Raw genomic sequence first — 20,864 nt, 5'->3', positions numbered from 1 at the left:
ACTCCCTTCTCTTCCTAGAACTGACCTTGAGTGACCGTATGGTCTCCCCATCTTGGATTTCCTGGGACAAATCGGCGACCTTCAACCTTACCTACTCCCAGACCTATCTGCTGCCTACCGCATATAGCTTTGCCTATGGCCCATGTTGTCCGTTTCACTGGTTCCTCCATTTTGCGGTTGTGACTGTCCCAATGCCCAGACCTATCTGCTGCCTCCCCTATATAGCTATGCCTTTGGGCGCATTGAGTCAGTTTCCCTGGTTCCTCCATGTTGCGGTTGCGACTGTCCCCATGATGCCTGTTGCCACCAGACCGACCAGCGCCCTTCACCACTTCCATTGGAGCCAACGACACCTCTCTCTTCTTATTGGACTTGGTGATGCACCCCTTGTCTACCCCTACCTTCTCCCGAGACCGAGCAATATGGTTGATGACCGGTGGAGCTGCATAGACAGCTATAGAGGAGATCGGCTTAGGTTCCCTCCGACCGCGTAACAATGTCTTTCATATGTCACTGTACTGTGTTACCCTTACCCTGTAACTGATGTAACTTGTATCGTACTTGTCCTCGTGTACCTTGTAACTCACTTATCCTCCTGTAAAGTGCTCTGATGCACCCCTTGTCTACCCCTAACATTCACCCAAGACCGAGCAATATGGCTGATGCCCGGTGGAGCTGCATAGACAGCTATAGAGGAGATCGGCTTAGGTTCACCCCTCAGCTGTCACCTACCCAGCCGGACATTGGGCACTGTTCTCCACGTCTCTCTGCTGTGTCTCCCTTCCTCCCCATCCCTCCGAACGCGTAACAATGTCTTTTATATGTCGCTGCACTGTGTTACCCTGTAACTGATGTAACTTGTATTGCACTTGTCCTCATGTAACTTGTAACTCACTTGTCCTCATGTAAAGTGCTCGGATACCTCCGGGTCTAGCCAGCGCAAAAAAAACCTCTTCAAATAAATAAATAAATAAAATAATGGGTGCGCGACGCGTGCGCAGCATAGTTAATACAACGTAAATGCTCCAGGACCTGTGTGTGCTCACCCCTCAACTTGTCTAAGGCACGTTGGGTTTCGGGTCATCTCGCCACATCTCACTCTAACTGAATAAGGGCGTTTTCAATGTTCATGGCTTCCTGGTCCAGATGACTGCGCAAGCTCCAGTCCCATACATTGCCCACGTACCACGGCCTTGCAAGCTTCCCATACTGTACCCACATTAGTTACCGAGCCTGCATTAGTATCCTAGTACTTTTCAAGAGTGGTTTCGACCAACACCTTCAAGGGAGGATCCTCCAGTGCTGCGGGCTAGAGCCTACACACACGGTTGCCTGCTCAGCCCGCTCAGCAAGTGGCTCAACCATGTGCGGATTATGATCAAAATGCATGCGGCCCAGGTACTCCGCACTTGTGCACCTAGCGCGTAGTGTTTGGCTCTTTACAAACCGGTCAATATGTACATGTAGCCCATGTGGGTGAGAGTAGTGTGAGTATGCACGATCTTGTGGGTGTAGTGATCTCCATACATCTGCGAGACCCCAGCGGTGTAACCATTCCCTTAGACCCCTAGCATGTGATGTAGCGGATGTGCACTGCAATGGCGGGAAGGACCATCCAGGCTCGTGTCCAGAACCGCATTAAAGCATCCTCCCAATAACCAAGGTATATCGCACCAGCAGGACAGTGTGCAGGAGAGTGTCTGCCAAAATTCTGCCTGATCAGTGTTTGGGGCATAGATGGATCCGATAACTATCTGCCTCCCATCTAGGCGACCTTGTGAGAGTACGTAGCTCCCTTAGATGTCTATCTCTGTCTTTTCAGATACATAGGAGTGCCCAGCGAATCCAGATGAGGGCGCCTCTAGCGTATGACGAGTAGCCTGTGGCTAACACCTGGCCTCTCCATTTATGCAATCGTTTGCGTATCTCTGGCTGTGCCAGAAGCGTTTCTTATAGCAGCACTATATGGGCGGCATGGCATTTTATGTAAGCATGTGTTTCATACCTCTGCACTGGCGAATGCATCCCCCTAACGTTCTAGGTAACTATGGTGGTAGGTGGCATAGGGCTTTAATGAGGGGGAGAGACGGAGACAGGTAGTATGATACTAGGGGTTCAGCGAGTAAGCAATATGCATGTTGTCCATGCAGACGGATCTCATCCGACTTTTGTTGCAGTACAGTAACATTCTGGGACTCAACCAGTGGCGGAGAAGAAACCTTTCGCTCCATACCTGGAGCTAAGCAGAGTGACAACATGCGTCTGACCAAACTACAAACTGCACAGATCGGCGAATGTCGGATTTGTGCGCCATGTTTGCTTTTGTGGGGGGTGAGCTTAAGCAGCCACGGATAGCAGGGCTCGTTGGTGTGCTGGCCCTCTTCCTGCATGCAAGTGAAGCTATGCAGCGTCAGGCTGTGCTTAATGGCATACATGATGGGTGCACATAGTTATAGTCTGCAGGCATATTTTGTGAACAATAGCAATGCAGGTTGGAACTTTCATCCCTCCTCCCTCCCCTCACGCTTGCCATATGTAAGTGTATGCAACGTGCGGGTGTGTGCCTCTGTTCCCAGCATTATGCAAGTGTCTCTGACAGGCTTTACATCACATCATCTGCAGTTTGAGGAGTCACTAACAGAAGCCTCTGTGAGCTCTCGCCGGCCGGCCATACTGCAGATGAGCTGCCCTCGCTGAGGGATTGTACTGAAGATGCATCTGATTCTCGAGTGGTCTTTGCATTCTGCATCATGGCCGCCGTCCTCAATGCCTCCCGTCTTTCCTGCATCATCTGTTCCAGGTCTGGGACTGAACGTCGGCATGCAGGTGATTTTCTGGCCCGTCTGCGGTTCTGTCTTTGGCTGCCCTGATCACCGGGAGGATCCTGAGAGTATCATTGCGTCTGTTTGGGGATGTATGGTGCCCCGCTGTCTCCAGCCATTCCTAGGCGTCCTCAGGAGTGTTGACGAAATGTGTGGTGCACTCAGCTATCACCCGCAAACGGACAGTAAACAGCAGGGAGTAGTGGATGTCAAGTTCAGGCATTTGCTTTTTCAATGCGAGGAATGCATTCCGCTGCTTCTGTACTCCTAGCGCGTAGTCTGGGAAGAAAAGGACTGATGCATTGTCTACTTTAACTGTCTCCAACTTGCGCACTTCTCTCAACACTCTAACATGAAATGAAGCTGCCGGAACAGGAAGAGACTTGGCTCGGCGCCTGGCAGTAGGCGGTTCGAGGGCATCTTGTGAGCCCGTTCTACTGCAAAAAAAAGGAGACGGTGCTTTCGCCGGCATCTGGGAAACCAATGACCCGAACATTGTTGCTGCGGGAACGACCCTCGGAATCGTCCATTCTGCGTTCCAGTGAACGCATCCGCTCGGTGAGCACACACACCTCCGTAGACACTGTTTTAAGGCCCGGGAGGCTCTCTCTCAATTCTGTTTCACTTCAATCACTCACCCTGTCAATTGACAGTGATCTGCATGCAGTAATGTAAAGTCAGAGGTCACTTTGTCAATGCAGCTCTCCAGAGATGAGCAGGTCTGCGACAGCGAGGTTACAATTTGCTCAACCACTTTGAGCACTGCATCAAGCTTGGATTCCAGAGTGGGAAGCCCTGCAGGCTCTGTCCCCTCTTGTTCCTGGCCGGTCTGTATGGTGGTTTCAATTGGCGGAGCATTTGTCGCACCCACCCCAGTCCGCTGCCTGCCCATCACATTATCAGCGTGGCTCTATGGCTCACTGTAGTGTTTGCCTCCAGTGTGTTGTCTTGTTGTCACAAGTGCCCATTGATCAGCACCTCAGGTTTACCACTCTGGGTCCTCTAATGAGTGTATCCAGTTCACCCTGGGCATGTTTCCTCATCCTGCTATATCAGGCCCTTAACCCCACGTGGCTCCGCGTGCCTTGTGTATGTGCGTAGGATCACAGTATTGGGTTTCTCGCAGCGTCTCACACTCTCTGCCTCACCGCCCCAACAGACCCTGTGCCGGCATATGTGCTGTTCCCTGGTCACTCTGCTAAGTCACTGACCGGCTCATTTGCAGTCTGTGACGGGGCCGCTACTCTCCTGCCGTCATCTGGGGGGCTCACTGCCACACTACTATAAGCGCCATGGGAGGTAATCTTTGCAAGTAGCTCGGGGCCTAGGCTGGGCACAGCCCTGGCCCCTCCTCCCCCAGATTACCCCAGTCGTCGTGTCCTCCCTCTCAGCCTTGGCCCGCCTCTAAGCGTTCGGACTCGGCTTCTGCTGCCGGGCCGAGGGTCTCTGTTGGTGCTGGGTAATAGCGAGGGGGCGGGGGAAGCAAGGAGGGCCCAGGCACCTGCACAGGCCACAATCAGGTGATTCGCACCCCCACTGATCCCCCCTCACTCTTCACTGCTCAGGTCTGTTGTTGTCTATGGATGTTCCCTCAGGCTTCCTCAGCTATGCAGGGGACCACGTCCTCGTGGACCCGGCGCAGACTCCTCCGTGTCTCCTTCAGATAACAGCTCTGATGTGTGGGCCCAAGCACGGCGCAGCACCCGGGCCTCGTCAGTGCTGCACTAGGTAGGAGCGCCTGCACCGCACCTCGGGGATCATCGCGCTCGGTGCATCTTGCGTCCTTGAGTGTATTGGGGGAAGGGGCACCAGCGCCTCTGCGAATGGGGAGCACCTTTAAACCCGCTCCTCACACCCTGCCACTCGATTTGTGTGCTGCTTTGTCTCTTCGCCTCCCAGGGCACATGGTATTTGCAGCAGCTGACTCAGCGTTGTAAGATGCCGTCCCCTGGTGTGCAGACGGAATGTTGAATAACTTTCGGATCCAGTCTGATGCTTGGGGAAAATTTAAAAGTAAAGGAATCTGTGCCTAGACTGTCTCTCTACCAGATAATACATTACCAAAGGTAAGTAACTTGTTCTTCACCGTTATGCCGACAACACTTTTTTCGCGTCTACGTCACTGCTCCGAAGCACAACTCTCCACATAAAATTCTCTGTTACAAGTACAGTAACCATATCCCCTCTCAAGAGTACAGAATTTAAACCTTGTGGCAAATGTGAGAGGCACATATCCTCCACTAAATCTGTCTGTGGTGCTTGGGCTCTGATCATGACTCTAGATCTTGTAAGTCAAGGCTGAGCATGCAACTGAAGGCCATTAAAGAGATTAAAGCCACAGCCAAGGAGAGTAGAGGCAGGTGTAGGTCCAGTTCAAGGTCTCCGACATTATCGTAGGCGAGATCCTTTCATTAAATGCATAAGAAGAAGAGGCGACATGAGAGCAAACAGAAGCAATCTAGGTTGCCCCTGCCTCCTAAACTTCTCTTTGGAGCCGGAATTGGGCATGGCTTCCCTACCACAGAAGCCAGCGCCACATAAGTCGGTGCCAACGAATGCCTGGGCCCCATTTCATCCCACCAGCACTCACACATTCTGGTGCCCAGAGCTGATCCAGTGCCTGTATTTAAGCTCCATATTTGCAGTATCAGGCGTGTTATGGCCCCTGCTAGAGTGCCTTTAGACTCCATGGTACCTGTGAGGATGCCATATGCTGTGCCTCCCATGCCTATTCCTCCCACGCTCTCCCTGATAGTGTTGGCACCGGTTCTTACTTCAGAACTGGCCGCTTCGGTGTCCCAGCCTTTGGCGCTGATACATAACTCCAAAAGGGAGGCAAGGCAGTGCAGAAGACACCATACTCTTTATGAAACTATTTGCACGGATTCTGAGCAGGAGGAGCTTGAGGTGTCCTTAAAGGATTTTCATGGGCTTGCTGAAGCTAGTGACCAAGATACTTTGTTGAGTTGGAGTTCCTGGAGCCACCTTCCTCCTTGATCAACATCATATCACTTTATCATTAGAGAGGTAGTAAAGGTTCTTCAGTTGCTCATGCCTATTGTCGAAACTAATGCCAATATTCTGACCAAAGTCCTGACATATTCCATCCCCACTTCAGAGCCAATGCTGACATTCAATGATGCTCTCCTAGACCCTTTTTATGGATACTTGGACCAAACCATTCTTGACCCCTGAACCAATTCATCAATAGCAAGAAGGTATAGACTTGCCACAAGTATCCATCATTTCTATTGTGGCAACATTCACCAGAAATCCTGGTGATTCATGCTTCTTCTTCGTCTAAGCTCACTTCTGGAAATGTTTCTATTGGACTGGCTGATAAGGAATCTAACAGTATTGAGGCTTGGGTGAAAATGGTCAGCAACCGTGAGCCTGGACTTGAAGTCACTCATTGCCACTTGTCCGCTGGGGCACTGTGTACCTTCCCTTTGGGGAATGGCAGGTTCCTAATCTTCCCCAGGAACTTGAGCCCATTTCCAACATCTGATCATGAACAGTTAAGCAGCATCAGGGCAGGTGATACTTTCCGGCTTAGATACAGCGGATTTGGTTGCTAGGACAGTGGGGACATCTGTCACTGTCAGGGTGGCATTCCTGAATGAGAACCTCTGGTTTTCCCCAGATGTGCCATACAGCTTCATGAACTTTCCTTTTGAAGGTACCAAGCTGTTTGGGGAATAGGCTGATACAGCCTTTGAACGTTTCAAAGTGAGTTCTTCCACGGCCTACATGTTTGGTCTCATGCCCCCAAGGAAGGAATTCTAGGGGGATCGGAAGGTTCTAGGTATTTGGGAGACGCCTGAACTTTAGTAAACACCAGCCTGCCCTTTCTTAGAATCACAAAACCTTATTTTGCAACAATTCAGGAGCCAAGGAAAGGATAGAGGCCATGCAACACCTCAGGCAATCACTCCGTCCTTCCACCCCTCCCCAGCCAACAAAGGGAATCAGCTCTTCCTAGTCAGCCCATTTCAGGCCATTGGGTGGCTAGGTGTCCCTTTTTGCCCCATGTGTTGCCTAAAGGACAATAATTTCAGACCAGTGGGGGCAGAAAGATTGTGCTAAAAGGGTATGCCATACCTTTAAGGCAGTCTCCTCCCTGGATTCTACCTCCCTGTTTGGACCTTTTGCAGGAACACCTTTTCGTACTGCAGAAAAAAGTTGGCAGCTTGGCTTCAGAAAGGAACTTTAAAATGAGTGCCAGAGCAGGAGAATTGAACAAGTATTACTCACAGAACGTCCTTGTTCCAAAGATGGCCAGCATTCTATAGCCAATCCTGAGCCACAGTGTCCTGAACTTCTTACTGTGGAAGGAAAAATTCAATATACTGGCCCTTGCTTATGTTCTTTTGGCTCTTGAGATTGGAAACTGGATGATGTTGCTCGATTTACAGGATGCTTATTTCCATATACATATCTGAAGGTCTCATAGGAAATACCTACGTTTTGTGGTGGGCATGACACACTATCAATTTGCCGTTCTTTCTTTTGGCCTAACATTAGTACCACAAGTCTTCACAAAGGTGATCGCAGTGGTGGTAGCCTATTTCGGGTGGTCAAAGATCCACCTTTTCAGTACCTGGATGGACTGGCTTTTGAAGGCTAGTAAGCAGGAGATGCCAGAGGTGCACCAACGGTTGATGTCATCCTTGCTGCCTGACTTGGGCTTCTCTATCATTGTGCCCAAATCTTACCTGGATTGCTCTTTGGCAATTCCCTTAGTGATCAAACCATTCCTCCTTTACTTTCGTGGTTAGTGAGTCTCGGTTTTGACAGACAACACAACTGTAATGTGGTATGTCAACAGGCAGGGAGGAGTGCACCACTGGTCTCTTTGTCTGAACGTTCTGAGGCTCTGGTCCTGGGAACAAACGCACGGAATATGGTTGGTGGTGATTCTTCTGGTGCACTCACTGAACACCAGAGCCGGCAACCGGAGTCAGTGTTATCTTGCCAACTGTAAGTGGTATCCCAGCCCGCAAATCATGAGGAACATCTTCTATTAATGGAGCATGCTCCACATGGATCTCTTTACCACTCATTCCTATATTGACAATTCACATGGCCCGAATTTTCGTGCCTTCCAGAATCCAATACAAGGAACATTGGGGACATGTTTCCCTTGAAGTCAAACTCTCCCACGTACTAAGCATTTCCTCCCATACCCTTGAGTCTGAGGGTTCTGAGGAAGATCCCCCAAGATGAGCCCAAGTGATCTTAGTGGCCCCAGATTAGCCTAAAACAGTGTGATACTCCTATCTCTACACCCTTTCTTGTCTCCACTGCTCTGTCGTCCTCTCATGGTCACTCTTCTGTCTCATTTAGAGGAACAGGCCATCCACCTGACTTCTCAGAGCCTACAACTTCATGCGTGGTAATTTAGTGAGGACTCTTGACGGCCTTTCAGCTGCCTAATGTCATGTTGGGGTGTAATCTTATCTGCCCATCATTCCACCACCATATCTGTTTACTCTAGGAGGTGGAAAGGTACGTCACTAGGTACACATATGACCAGGTTGACACCTTGAAAGCACAACTGATTGACTTTCTCAGGTTTGCATTTTCCCTGGGTCTGGATGGCTGTCCTGAGGACACAGTGAAGGTATATCTAGCAGCCTTTTTAGCTTTTATTTGCCTTCCTGATCAATCGTCCCTTTTTAAGTCCACCATTCTTTTACACGTCTTGAAAGGTCTGAGCAATAGGTTTCCTCCTACTCTTTTTGTTATGCCACAATGGAATTTGTTCCTGGTTCTTAATTTTGTGATCGGAGCTCCATTTGAGCCCCTTCATGGTGGTTTATTAAGACTTGTAACAATTAAGACAGTTTGCCTAGTTGTCATTGTCATTACTTCAGTCAGGTCTGTCAGTGAGTTTCAAACACTGAGTGTTTGGTGTCCGTCTTCTTTTCACCACTTTTTGTCCTGACAAGTTGGTCCTAAGAACTAGAGCTGCTTTCCTCCTGATGGTGGTGACCACTTTCCATCTTGGTCAATTGAACACTCTTCCATCCTTCTTTATCCTTTCTCACCCTACAAAGGAAGAGGAGAGGCTGCATTAGCTTGATATTAAGTGGTGAGCTTTTATATCAACCACACTAAGGACTTCCATGAGAATGGTCACCTTTCCCTAGATTATGTCGGCAACAGAAAAGGAAAAGCAGTGCAGAATTGACCTTATCCAGGTGAATTACTTTGTACATTAAAGTCTGCTATTCCAGTGCCCAAAAACGAGGGTCAAGTCATCAAGATCTGTTCTGAATAGGGTATTCCCCGTAGATGATATCTGCAGAAGAGCTTAGCCTCTCAGGAATGGTATGGAGAGGCCTAGAGGATGGGGCCGCTTCCTCATGTACTACTTGCAAGGAGACGCATATTGCAGGTTTGTTACGCAATTAGGCTTCTTGCCTGGCTGCCCATTCAGAGACACTGGGGGATGCCCATTGTCAGCACTTTAGCATCCCCACAGTTTTAACTCTCAGCCCTGAGCAATTCTCACACCTTTAGCCAAATTAGAGCAGTAAAAGAGGTGCTTGTAGGTGGCTGAGCGGAGGAGCTATGGCCCAGGAGGAGTCTGCACAAAGCAACTTCTAGAGCCCTGAATGTATCACTTTGCAAATTAGAAGCACCTTGCATGTTCCCTCTTGGCCCAGGGCCCCAAAAGTCTTAGAACCGGCCCATGAAATTCACTTTGACAGAAAAAATTCCGACAGCAGTTCAAACCACTGTAGCAAAAGAAAGAGCCATAGCACAGGGGAAACTCATTATGGTCGTAACTCCTGTACCTGCCTTAAAAGCAGTGACAAAAGCTAGCATTCCGAATGCAAAAGCTTTACATCTGAGATGGATACAATGGGTTAATTCTCTTACTGCAACTGATGTTGAATACGTTTTTGATCCTTATTTGAAAACACAATCATTCCTGCAATACGAACAAGAATGCCCTCTGCCTACTGAAATTCTACCTCTATACTGATGGATCAGCACAACCCGCTACGGGAGGTAAACAAGCTTATAGTGCTGCATGCGCGATTGTTAAAGGTCGTATGCGCGGTGGCAAATTCAGACCTATGGTCACTAAAACACAATCTCTAGGAGACTGTACAGCTCAGCGAGCTGAACTACAGGCATTCGTAATGGCACTTGAAAATACGGATCACGAATTCCCCACACTCATAGTGTGCGATTCTTTCTACTGTGTTCAATCATATAATGAATATTTGCAGAATTAGCTTCAAAATGTTTTAAAAGGTGGCACAATCAAGCATAAAACGCTTTGGGAACAAGTAGTTCAGTTGCGAAACTTACCACAAAACACTCACGTGATACACACGCTGAGTCATCAACGTGATGGCGTTCACGTTGAAGGGAATTCATTGGCTGATGAAGCCGCTAAGGGGGCTGTGCAAACGGCTTCCATAGCTGCAATCACTCGTTCAGCTTCTTGGATTATTTTTGATGTTACTTTGAAAATACTATTCAGTGCTCATTAGAGGCTAATGGCCTGATTTATATTTTGATGGATCTGGTCCTGTCATCACTTTTTCAACGGTTTCTCCAATCTCTAACGTGGCGGTCCATCCGCTCCATTTAGATGTTGCTGGTCTATGGATAAAAGACGGTCTGAGTGCATCTGACTCCGCCAGGTATTAGCACCCATGTTGACGGTGTCATAAACAGAAGTGGCTGTCGACTGGAGTCCAGCCAAGATTACCGCCGGAAATCACAATGTGCCTTTCCGTCGAGGAAACTGTGGCGGGGATACCTCTTGCTTTGAGTTGATGGAATTGAAGGAAATTAGGTAGAAACATAACTTTTTTTAATGTTTCCCACTTCCGTTTCCATCTTGAAGCCCACTGTCTAGGTTCTTTCTTTGCTGAGTCCACTTGACCAATACGGTAATCAACTCCGTTGTTGCCAGGATCTAAGGTAAGCTTCTTTTACACTTGTCTTACTATGAATCGTGTGTTGACCATTGGTTCAGCCTCGTGTATTTTACAGTGCTCTTACATGCTAATATTCTTTGTGTGATGTGCATTAATTTTCATTTTACAACTTATCAGGGTAAAATGAACACACCTGTATTGGCACTTAAAATAATTATATATATGTTGTTGTGGTGATTGTGGATGTTGTGCTTGTGGTGCCTGGAGGTGTGCATTCAATAGTGTGTGTTATTTGTGTGCAATGCCATATGTAAAAAAAAGGGGCATAACGGATTACCTATATATGTTATAGAAGAAAACACAACATATATGGGTAGGTAAGCTTCTTTTACACTTGTCTTACTATGAATCGTGTGATGACCATTGGATCAGCCTCGTGTATTTTACAGTGCTCTTACATGCTAATATTCTTTATGTGTAATGCATTAATTTTCATTTTACAACTTATCAGGGTAAAATGAACATACCTGTATTGGCACTTAAAATAATTATATATATGTTGTTGTGGTGATTGTGGGTGTTGTGCTTGTGGGGCCTGGGGGGTGTGCATTCAATAGTGTGTGTTATTTGTGTGCAATGCCATATGTAAAACAAGCATTTGCAATACAATAGGTCTCGCATTATTAAAGTTTGAGCTATCGGCATTGCTAAATAAAGCAACACCAATAGCTCAAACGTTAATAATGCGAGACCTATTGCATTGCAAACGCTTGTTCTCTTTTATGGTGGAATTTTGAGGCGAGGTGCCAATCTTGGTGAAAAATTGGCACACAAATTTGCTGTTGCAGTAACTAGTTTGGTAACAGTGGTGTTACCATTGAACAGTGGTAGTGTTCAATGGTGGTAGTGGTATGGGCTCGCTCTATAGTAATGACAAACATTTTAAAAACGATTGCACCAACCACCACAATAAAAAAAAGAAATAGAAAATAACTTTTTTTTTCTATTTCTTACATTTGATGCAATAGTGGCACCCGTGCCAATGCTGAGATAGTAACAAAAGTAATAACGAGCGTGCAAAGCTTGCAATCCTGCTTTTCATGTCATACCGGTTTTTGGCTGCCACTTAAGCTCCCAAAAATATTTTCAATGTAGTAAGAGCTTGGCCAATGCTTGTTTTACCCACTTTTTTCTTCACGCCAGCTCTTTATTTTGTGTTTCTTCTCTTGTTCACATCATTCACCTCTTTCTTCACGGACGAATCACTATTTAATTTGGCAGCATTCGCAGTTATTTCAATGGGTCCTGCTTTGCTAATATACTTTTATGCAAACCTGTCATGTTTAATTCGAATAATGGATTGCCTTTGCAAATACAGTGAAAAGTAAATAAAACAAACCCGCTGTCGCCGAGAGATGCTGCCCTATGATCCTTGTTGGCTACAGCCTTGCAACAAATAGACTGTTTTGTGTTGTATACTCCAGTTGGTTTTTTTTTTTGGGAGGGGGGGTGTTACATGTTGTTTCATTAACTAATTATGAACCTCGGACGCCCCCGGGCGTCTTAGGTTCATAAGATTCACACAGAGCTCTTTGGGGGCCGAGACTGACACCACTGATCGGCAACAGCACGTGCCAAGACAGCGTAGTGAAGACATCGCTACTTCAACACCTTCACTACTACACGTGCAATGGCTGAGGAGCGGACAAGCACTTACTGCAGGTGAAGATCTCAAGAGTAAGAAATCTGACAAGCGACAGCTTAAGCAAGCATGCCCAGGTGAAAACGGGTAGAAAGAAATGTGAATTATGTAGTGTTCCGGACACTACGCACTGCAACACTAGGCGCGAGACCTAAAAATTTTGATAGTCCCACATTTTCTATTCCTTTTTCTAAATATTCCCATTCCACTCACCTCTAAATCTTTTGATACGCTCCAAGGCATGCTTACTAGACTGGGGTGGGCCAGAAGACAGCCACTTATCAGTTGGCAGACACTGCCCTATTAATGTGGCGGTTTCGGTGCCCCAGATTTTTATTTTTATTATTTAGTGGTGCAGTCACAATTTGAATACTGTTGGTACCACCCGGATGCAAGACTGAAATTTCTTAAGCCAGAGTGGACTCAGGCTTGCCCGTATTCCCTCTCCGCCATTATACCGCATGGCCTAGCTAGGTCATCTATAGAAATACATCTATGGAAATACAGGCGCTCCAGACGCATGGCATAGGGAGCAAAAAAACGATGGATTTAGGCCCAGATCTCTGTATGGGGAGAATGTATGACATTGTTCTACATTCTGTCCATCAATTGTTCTTTTTGCATTTGTCACCCCGATTGGACGGTTAAGTCCAGACGTGGGTCCCGTGCTCTCCATGCCACTGGAGTCGAGCTATCTTGGCTGATGAGTGATGAAACCCCTAAACGGGTCCTAGGATGCTTGTTTACAGTCCAGGGAGGACCTGGCCTGGCAGTTCGGGCTGGACTGTTCCTATTGGGCGCAGGGTCAAAACTGATTTGCATATGGCTGGGTTCAAACTGAATGGCATGGGGAGCAAAAAAATGATGGATTCAGGCCCAGATCTCTGTACTGGTGTGAATGTATGACATTGTTCTGCATTCTGTTCATCAATTGTTCTTTTTCCAGACAACATATTGGGCATGGGTCAGTCTGTGTCGTTATTGGAATATTGATTTTCTCTACTCCCCACACATACCACTTCTGGGTAACCTGTGGCTATCCCAGACTATGGAAACATTAACTAAGAGAACAGTAACCCGCTGTAGGCTACATTCGCTGGGTGATTTATTTTGTGAAGCTCGGTTGCGAATCTCGCAGAAGGGCATGACGTTTCCCATATGGACAGATTTATTCTGTACAGATCCGATGCTACTATGTCTGATGCACTTCAATCCACTGCAGCTGAACTGGGGGATTTTCACCCACTCTCACTAGTTATCACATCTGCCAGTAGCGATCATTTGGTCTCCTGAATATATCACTTGGCTCTGACACTTCACCCACCGGTGGGGATGAGAGTGCGTGTGGCATGGGAAAGGGATCTTGGGCATCCTCTACCAGATACAACATGGGCCTAGAGCTACGAACAAACCAGACTTATCTTGTGTAATCATCGACATAAACTTTTAACTTTTAAATACATACATGGAGCATACATTATGCCAAAGTTGCTAGCAAAGACGGACCCCACCAAAAAACATAGTTGCCCTAAATGCGCAGCCGAGTACGCAGATTTCTCCCATTTAGAGTGGAACTGCGCACCTATATTAGCATATTGGGGTGAAGTATTCCGCCATCTTGCCCGGATGACTGACTCTGAGATAACCCCCTCCCCATTAGTGGCTTTCTTAGGCTATGTTAAGCCATTGAATGCTGGTGTTCGTCAGTTCACTGCAAACGCCTTGCTGCTCGCCAAGAGGCAGGTTTCTATACACTGGGGTGGCTCCACAATTCCAACAGTTAAGGCCGAAATGAGAGATTTACTTTATTGCGACACCACTAGCGATATTTACACTGCATTACAACCACTTTCTCTCTAGGCCCAAAAATGTCTGGCAAACACTTCGCTCTTATTTGTTGCTTCATCCAGAGGCGACGGAATGAGCATGTGCTGATTATATCTGTTATGCTGGCTTGTGTTTTACATGTTAATGTTACTTATACAATTTTTCTTTCCAGCTGGGAAATGCAAGTCTTATACTGTACGATGTGATCATTTTGCTTTGATACGCACTCCTCCAATGTGCCGGGACTCTAGATGGATGTTTACCTCTTAGTTACAACTGAATTGCCCTTATTCTAACCATGGTGTTATTTGTACTAGTTGTGGCACTGTTACGGCAACTCAAATGTGTCATTCTGACTATTCCTGTGTGGTTCTTCTTTGTATTCCCTCACTCCCTTTTTTTTGTTTCTTACTCCCCACATGATATTTCTTGAAAATGCAATTATTCTTTTTTTAATGAAGAAAAGAAAAGGGAAGGTTGAATTATTTAGACGAGTGTCTGAGAGAAAGTGAAAAGAGAGGAAAGAAGGTGAAGTTGTTAGAATGGGATACATATCATGCATGGAGAGACTATGCACGAGGTAGACAATGGGCGAAGTCGAAGGGTAGTAATGGGAAATTGATAAAATATGAGAAAGTCAAACAGGATGAGAAATTCATGTAGAGAAGAGGAAATAGCAATTCAGAAGTATTTCGTACAACAAGTGAAACAGGTGAAGTTGATATATCTGTTGGTACCACCTCCTGCCGGACAGGAGGAAGATCCATTTACGGAACAAATAATATAGAACCACCCGAAGCCACAAACATATTCGGGAGATAACACAACACATGTCCCAGTATCGGTGATAGATTGAGAGTTAGAGGAAATACAAAAGGCAAAAAGAGAACAGGAAGTTCTTCAATTGAGGAAAAGACTCCTTAGAGAGGAAGACGAGGTCCCTAACAAAACTAGATGCTGAAGAGCAAAAAGTAGTGGACAAATGGGTGGAAGATTTACAATGGGGAGAACACGGGTTTCCTAAGGGATTCACTGACAGGATGTGCTATAACGCACTACATTTCAAAGAAGATGCAATGCTAGAAACCATAAAGTGGTGGCATGGTACTTGGAAACATAGTGAATACATATTTAGCTAGAGCTAATACAGGGGGATAGATAATACTCTAGTGCTATAAAGGACGTTTATTTGGACAGGAATAAGAGATTCCAGAAAGTACTAGCATATGCGAAGTAGTTTTATGAAGTCAATACCCTACATGAAAGGTGCCAGGAAATAAACAAGAAAAGAAAACAAGAATTAGAGTTTTAGAGATGAAGTATAATCCTCATAATGAACTGTCACGCACTAACTGCTGCAAACACAACTACCGAGACCGTTTGCTGCTCGTGAACTCCAGCTCAAAACAAGTAAATAATTAACTATGTAAGTAAAAGCGATACATAGGTACTTAACACTAATGTAAGCAAGCACGGACTACTTACAGAATTATCTCAAGAGGGATGCCCTCATTTTAGCTGTTCACATTCGATCAAAACAGTCCGTCACCAGTAAAATCAGCTACTGTAGTCTTGGCTTACGGGTAGGCAAAAGGGTGTTGAAATCGGTAAACAACATTAGCCAATAGTCATTCTTATGACAGTGTTTTTGGCGTACTGTATGTAAATCTCCCCACGAGAAGCAAGGGTTTACATTTAGATTGACTCTGATGGCCATTTGTTTACACTGCAACGTGACAGTAATTCCATATGGGCAGCTGCAACGAAGGCTGCAGAGAGGATCCAAGCCTCAACGGGGACCTCTACATGCACCCAACACGAATATAGCTCCGAAAGTGCAGTTGAAAATGTATATGGGAGACGGCACACAACTTGCAAACAGTCTCTACTTGAACAAGCGGGAGGCGGCTCGGGCGCAGCACGTCTTCCGGAGACGTGCGCGTTCACAGAGCTGAATCGGCTCGTGCACAGGCCAATAGCGGCTCGTGCACAGCTCTATCTCCCTTGCCAGTTAACACGGTGACTATAGAACTCGCTGGCGGGAGCGCTTCGCGCTCCAACGCCAGCTCGACCTAAAAAGGGGCATAATGGATTACCTATATATGTTGTAGAAGAAAACACAACATATATGTGTATTGACAATTTAATCAGTAGTACTTGCCAGTTCTCACTCCACCACGGAATCACTCATTCAGGAATCCGCCGCTAGGACAATGCCAGCACAATGGGGAAATCTAAATATGGTCATCAAAAACCCTCTGGCCAGATGGCGATTGAATACTGTCAAACAGGGGAGGAGTCAGCTGCATCAACTGAGGTGTGCCACTTACATGACGATAAACAGCCTGTTTATGTGGATGGCGGTTCAGCGAGCCCACATCTAAAGACAGCGGGCCAGACTCCGTCAGCTTGACATATTACTTGTAACCGCCACCATGGAGGAACGATGGGAATCCGGCCAAGCTCTAAATCAGGCCCTAACTCCTCTATTAGGGAGTGTGGACTACATAATTAATCAAAATACTTTGTTAATATAATCGGCTGGGCAAATGAGTTACCAAACAGGCTCAGTATGAAATATAAAGTGGTATGTGCCTAGCGAGGTAGAGTGTCACTTAAAATAGAAATATGACAAAATGCTTGAACAATAAATTGTAAAGGAAGAGGACAGGGAACTTTTAACATTATTTTCTATTCTATTCTTTTCTATTGTGGTTCTCATAATTGCATGCATTTACTGATAAACTTGTTTTCAGTCTGCATTTCATTCTTGCAGTGAGAAATACAGAACCCCTGCCTGGTGTGACCGCATACTGTGGAAAGGAAAAACTGTTAAGCAGCTGGACTATCGAAGTCACATGAAATTAAAGACAAGCGATCACAAACCAGTGAGCGCCTTGTTTGATATTGGGGTAGGTACAGAGTGAGCTGTTGATATTTTTATTATTATTATTGTTACTGTTATTATTATTGTGTTTAAACTAACACTTTTTGTAAAATCAGATTAAAATCCACAGTACATAAAACAATACATAATTTTAAAGGTAAAAATGTAAAACAGCAGCACATGCCAAGAAGTGTTAATGTTATTTAATGCAATACGTACGTCAGAAAGCATTCTACCATAATAGTCAGTCCAGCTTCCTAAAATAAAATAATTAAAAAATGTATGCAAAATAGATAATGCGTTATTTCATGGTTATCAATTGCAAAGATACCATCTTGTGGGCTGAAATTTAGGACAAAGCATTAAATTATGTCAAGAATCATTTGATGATTTCAGAGCACAATTGATTTTTTAAATGCTGAAGGTGCTCCTGAGACTGAAACCTCCAGCCTGAACATTAACAATAGGTGATGAATTTACCTGTTTTTCATTCAAAATAAATAACCGGGTGGGGCGTGGCTTGCTGCCTTGCAAGATGGGCGCAGCCTAGAGGAGCTCCGGGATCACCAAGAGGTTCCCCCTGCAATCCGCACTATAATCTGCATGGACCATAGCCCCAACGCACACTGAAAGTAATCAGACAGTGTTGGGCTCCTGGTGAGCGAAAATCGGGGGCCAAATCGTGCTGCAGCGCAGCTCCAGTGTCCAAAAACCACCTGAGGCCTGTGCGCGCCTCCGCAGAAGCGGCTTCGAGTGAGGAGAGGCCCGGAGAGGTGCCACCCGGACTGCGGCAGCGGCGCCTGGAACGGCGGGCCCCCTGCCTCAAAAGTATTCGGTCGGTGCTGGGCTCCTGGGAAGCAGAACTCGAGGGCCACGTCGTGCCGCAGCACGGCTCCAGCGACTGGGAACCTCCGGAGGCTTGTGCACACCTCCGCAGTAGCGGCCTCGAGTGAGGTTGAGGCCCGGTGAGGTGACGCCCTGACTGCGGCGGAGGTGCCCAGCGGTGGATCAGGCACTCTAGCTGCCCCCCCCCCCCCCTCACCCCCCTCCCGGGATCCTGTAGCCTGAAAGCCCCTGCCAGGGTGTGCACAGAACATGGAGCGGTGGTGCCAGAAACCTTGCGCCTCATAGCGCTGAATTCCCCCACATCACTACCGCTCACATTTGAAGGTACCAAGGGGATTCGACATAGGCTGTGGGCAGGGCGGCCCTCCTAACAGATAGAACGGTTCTCAGGCGAAGACTGCCCATCATTGGGCGCTGGACTCGGGGACACACTAGGCATTGTTGGTGCCCCGGGGCGTCGACAGCTCTCTGCGCTGAGCGCCATCTCGCCTTCCCATGCGACCAGGCTCCATCCGGACCAAGTCAGAAACAGCGCCAGCTATCCAGAGTATAGGAAGAAAATCTAAGGCTGGGTGCTGCGACCCCGCAAGATACTTCCCAGACGTGGCTGCAACACAGTACACCCACTCCATTTACTGGAACGGTGCCCTTACCACAGCAGGAAAACTGAAAGGCCGAGCGCAGAGTTCACCCGCACGGCAGGCAGCGGCGAATGCTGCTCCATATCTAGAGTGGGCACTTTCTGCCCACACACGGCATCCTAATGTGGAGTAAAAGCCAACGGGCACCACAACAGCTCAAACTAGATAAATGTGCCTACTCCACGGACTTTCCTGCACTGACTGATGAAACAGCCACCAAAGAACAAGCCCTCACACAGGAAGGCCCGCCAGAAGTTACACTGCAGGATATTATGGCCGCCCTTACTAATGTGCAGACAACGGTAGGGTCTATTTCAGCGGATGTCTCATTTCTACGCGAGGACTTTCAAAAAATGGCCACGAGAGTGAAGGAAGTAACGTCGTCTCTGGTCAAAGACACCACCACCTTGCAACAGAAGGTCAAGCAACTAGAGGCAGAAAATAGACTCATGGCAGAGAAGCTGGATGATCCGGAAGGGCGCTCCTGGCACAACAACGTCAGGATCACGGGTATTCCGGAGAGTGAAGGAGGACCAGCAATGGACCTGTACGTTGAAGAGCTTATCAAGACACGGCTTCAGCCAAGGGGGCTATGTAGTTTCTTCTCTGTCGAAAGGGCGCATAGAGTACCAGGAGGTAAACCTAAACCGCCCCCCCCCCCCCCGACCAGTGCTGGCCCGCATTTTCAACTTCCGCAACGCCATTCTGCAGACGGCACGGGTGGCCCCGGCATTGCGCATCATGAACTCAGCAGTGTCCTTTTTCCCGGATTATACGGCTGGAGTCACCAAAAGAAGAAGGAGCTTTCTAGAGGTGAAAAAGGAATTCCGACGCAGAGAAATCACCTACTATGTTATTCCCAGCGGGATTAAGGGTCGTGGCAGAACCTGGTTCTTTGAGGCGCCAGAGGAGGCACATGACTGGCTGGAGGGATTGCGGCAAGTGGGACGTACAGGAAGACCATCGAGTCAACACCAACAGCGCTCATCGCAGGAGCGAGAAGAATGGCGGAGAGCACCAAAACTCTTCACAGGGGAAGGCTGGAAGATGAGGTCGAAGATCCCGTAGATCGAAAGATTACATAAACGAAGGACAAGCTGAAGATACCGGCATGTTTTGAAGCACTAAGAGATGGTCCCTCACGGTGGAACAGGGCCGGCTGGCGATGGAATAAATAGAGATGCTGCAGGGGTCAACACTGATACCTACAATACCAGGTGTTGCAAAGCTAGGGACAATGGGGAGCCTCAAGGGACATCCCAGACTTCGTCTCCCACACGCAAGTACTGTTTAAGGGGCTGAAGCACTCTGCAATGTTGGGGTGGCGGTTAGTTGGGAATCCGTCTTGCAGGGGAGCAGGGAGGGGGTGGAGGGAGGGTTGTTGCTCAAGTTAATGTTTGTTGTTCCGAAGGTAGTTCTAAAAGAAGATTCACAGCCAAAACACTTTGCCACTGGAAAGGGGCCTCCTGATCCCACAAAGAAACAAATGTTCCTATGTCGACTGATCACTCACTGACTCTAGGATTCGTAACACACAGCCCTTCCCACTCACAGCCCCAAGACCCACACACACTGGGGGCCCCCCTGACGGTTACATCCTGGAATGTGAATGGTCTGGATAACAAAATAAAGAGGGGATTAGTGCTGCACTACCTCAAAAGGCACGCCCCATCAGTAGTCGTAATTTTGGAAACCCTCCTGGCCGATACGGCGACCAAGGCAGATGGGGCTTTCGTATGGCGGTCCATGCTGAGTTCACGTCGGGCTCAAGTGGAGTTGGGATCATCTTGAAGAAAAGCTACCCCCTAATAGTAAGGGACCTGGACGGACGATCAAGGGCGTTTTGCTGCACTATCCTGTCAGTAGGAGGGACGACTATACAACTTAGCGACAGTTTACATTCCCCCGGCATTTCACAGCCTCGCCATCCCTACCCTAGGTACATTTCTGTTGACACTCCTCCCTCCACCCCTCCCCCCGGGAATTAATTATAGGAGGCGACTTTAATGCCACCATGGACCCAGCTATTGATAGATACCCACATAGGGAACACGGGGCTGCTTCTTCTCCCCTTCGGGAATTCCTAGATGCAATTGGGTTGGTGGATGTGTGGCGCACGCGACACCCTGAAAAACTTCAATACACCTTCCACTCAGGGGTACACAATAGCCTATCACGTATCGATTATATATTTACTTCCCCTGCAAGTGTGGCGGGAATAGGGGAAATTGAACA

The 20,864-nt window shown here is 47.4% G+C and overlaps 1 protein-coding gene across 4 annotated transcripts in view; it reads left to right on the top strand.

Moving 5' to 3' along the window:
* INPP5B (inositol polyphosphate-5-phosphatase B) overlaps window positions 1–20,864 on the top strand; it is a 923,852-nt gene that overhangs the window by 539,465 nt on the left and 363,523 nt on the right. For all 4 annotated transcript variants that reach the window (XM_078681233.1, XM_078681230.1, XM_078681231.1 and 1 more), the window contains one exon: window positions 17,032–17,167. In XM_078681233.1, the coding sequence (XP_078537359.1) occupies window positions 17,032–17,167 (136 nt within the window). The remainder of the gene's footprint in view (window positions 1–17,031; window positions 17,168–20,864) is intronic.

This window comes from Lissotriton helveticus, chromosome 3_1 (assembly GCF_964261635.1).
Source record: "Lissotriton helveticus chromosome 3_1, aLisHel1.1, whole genome shotgun sequence".
NCBI classification, from domain to species: domain Eukaryota; kingdom Metazoa; phylum Chordata; class Amphibia; order Caudata; family Salamandridae; genus Lissotriton; species Lissotriton helveticus.
Note: the sequence above shows the minus strand (reverse complement) of the source record. Positions and strands in the feature narration are given on the sequence as shown.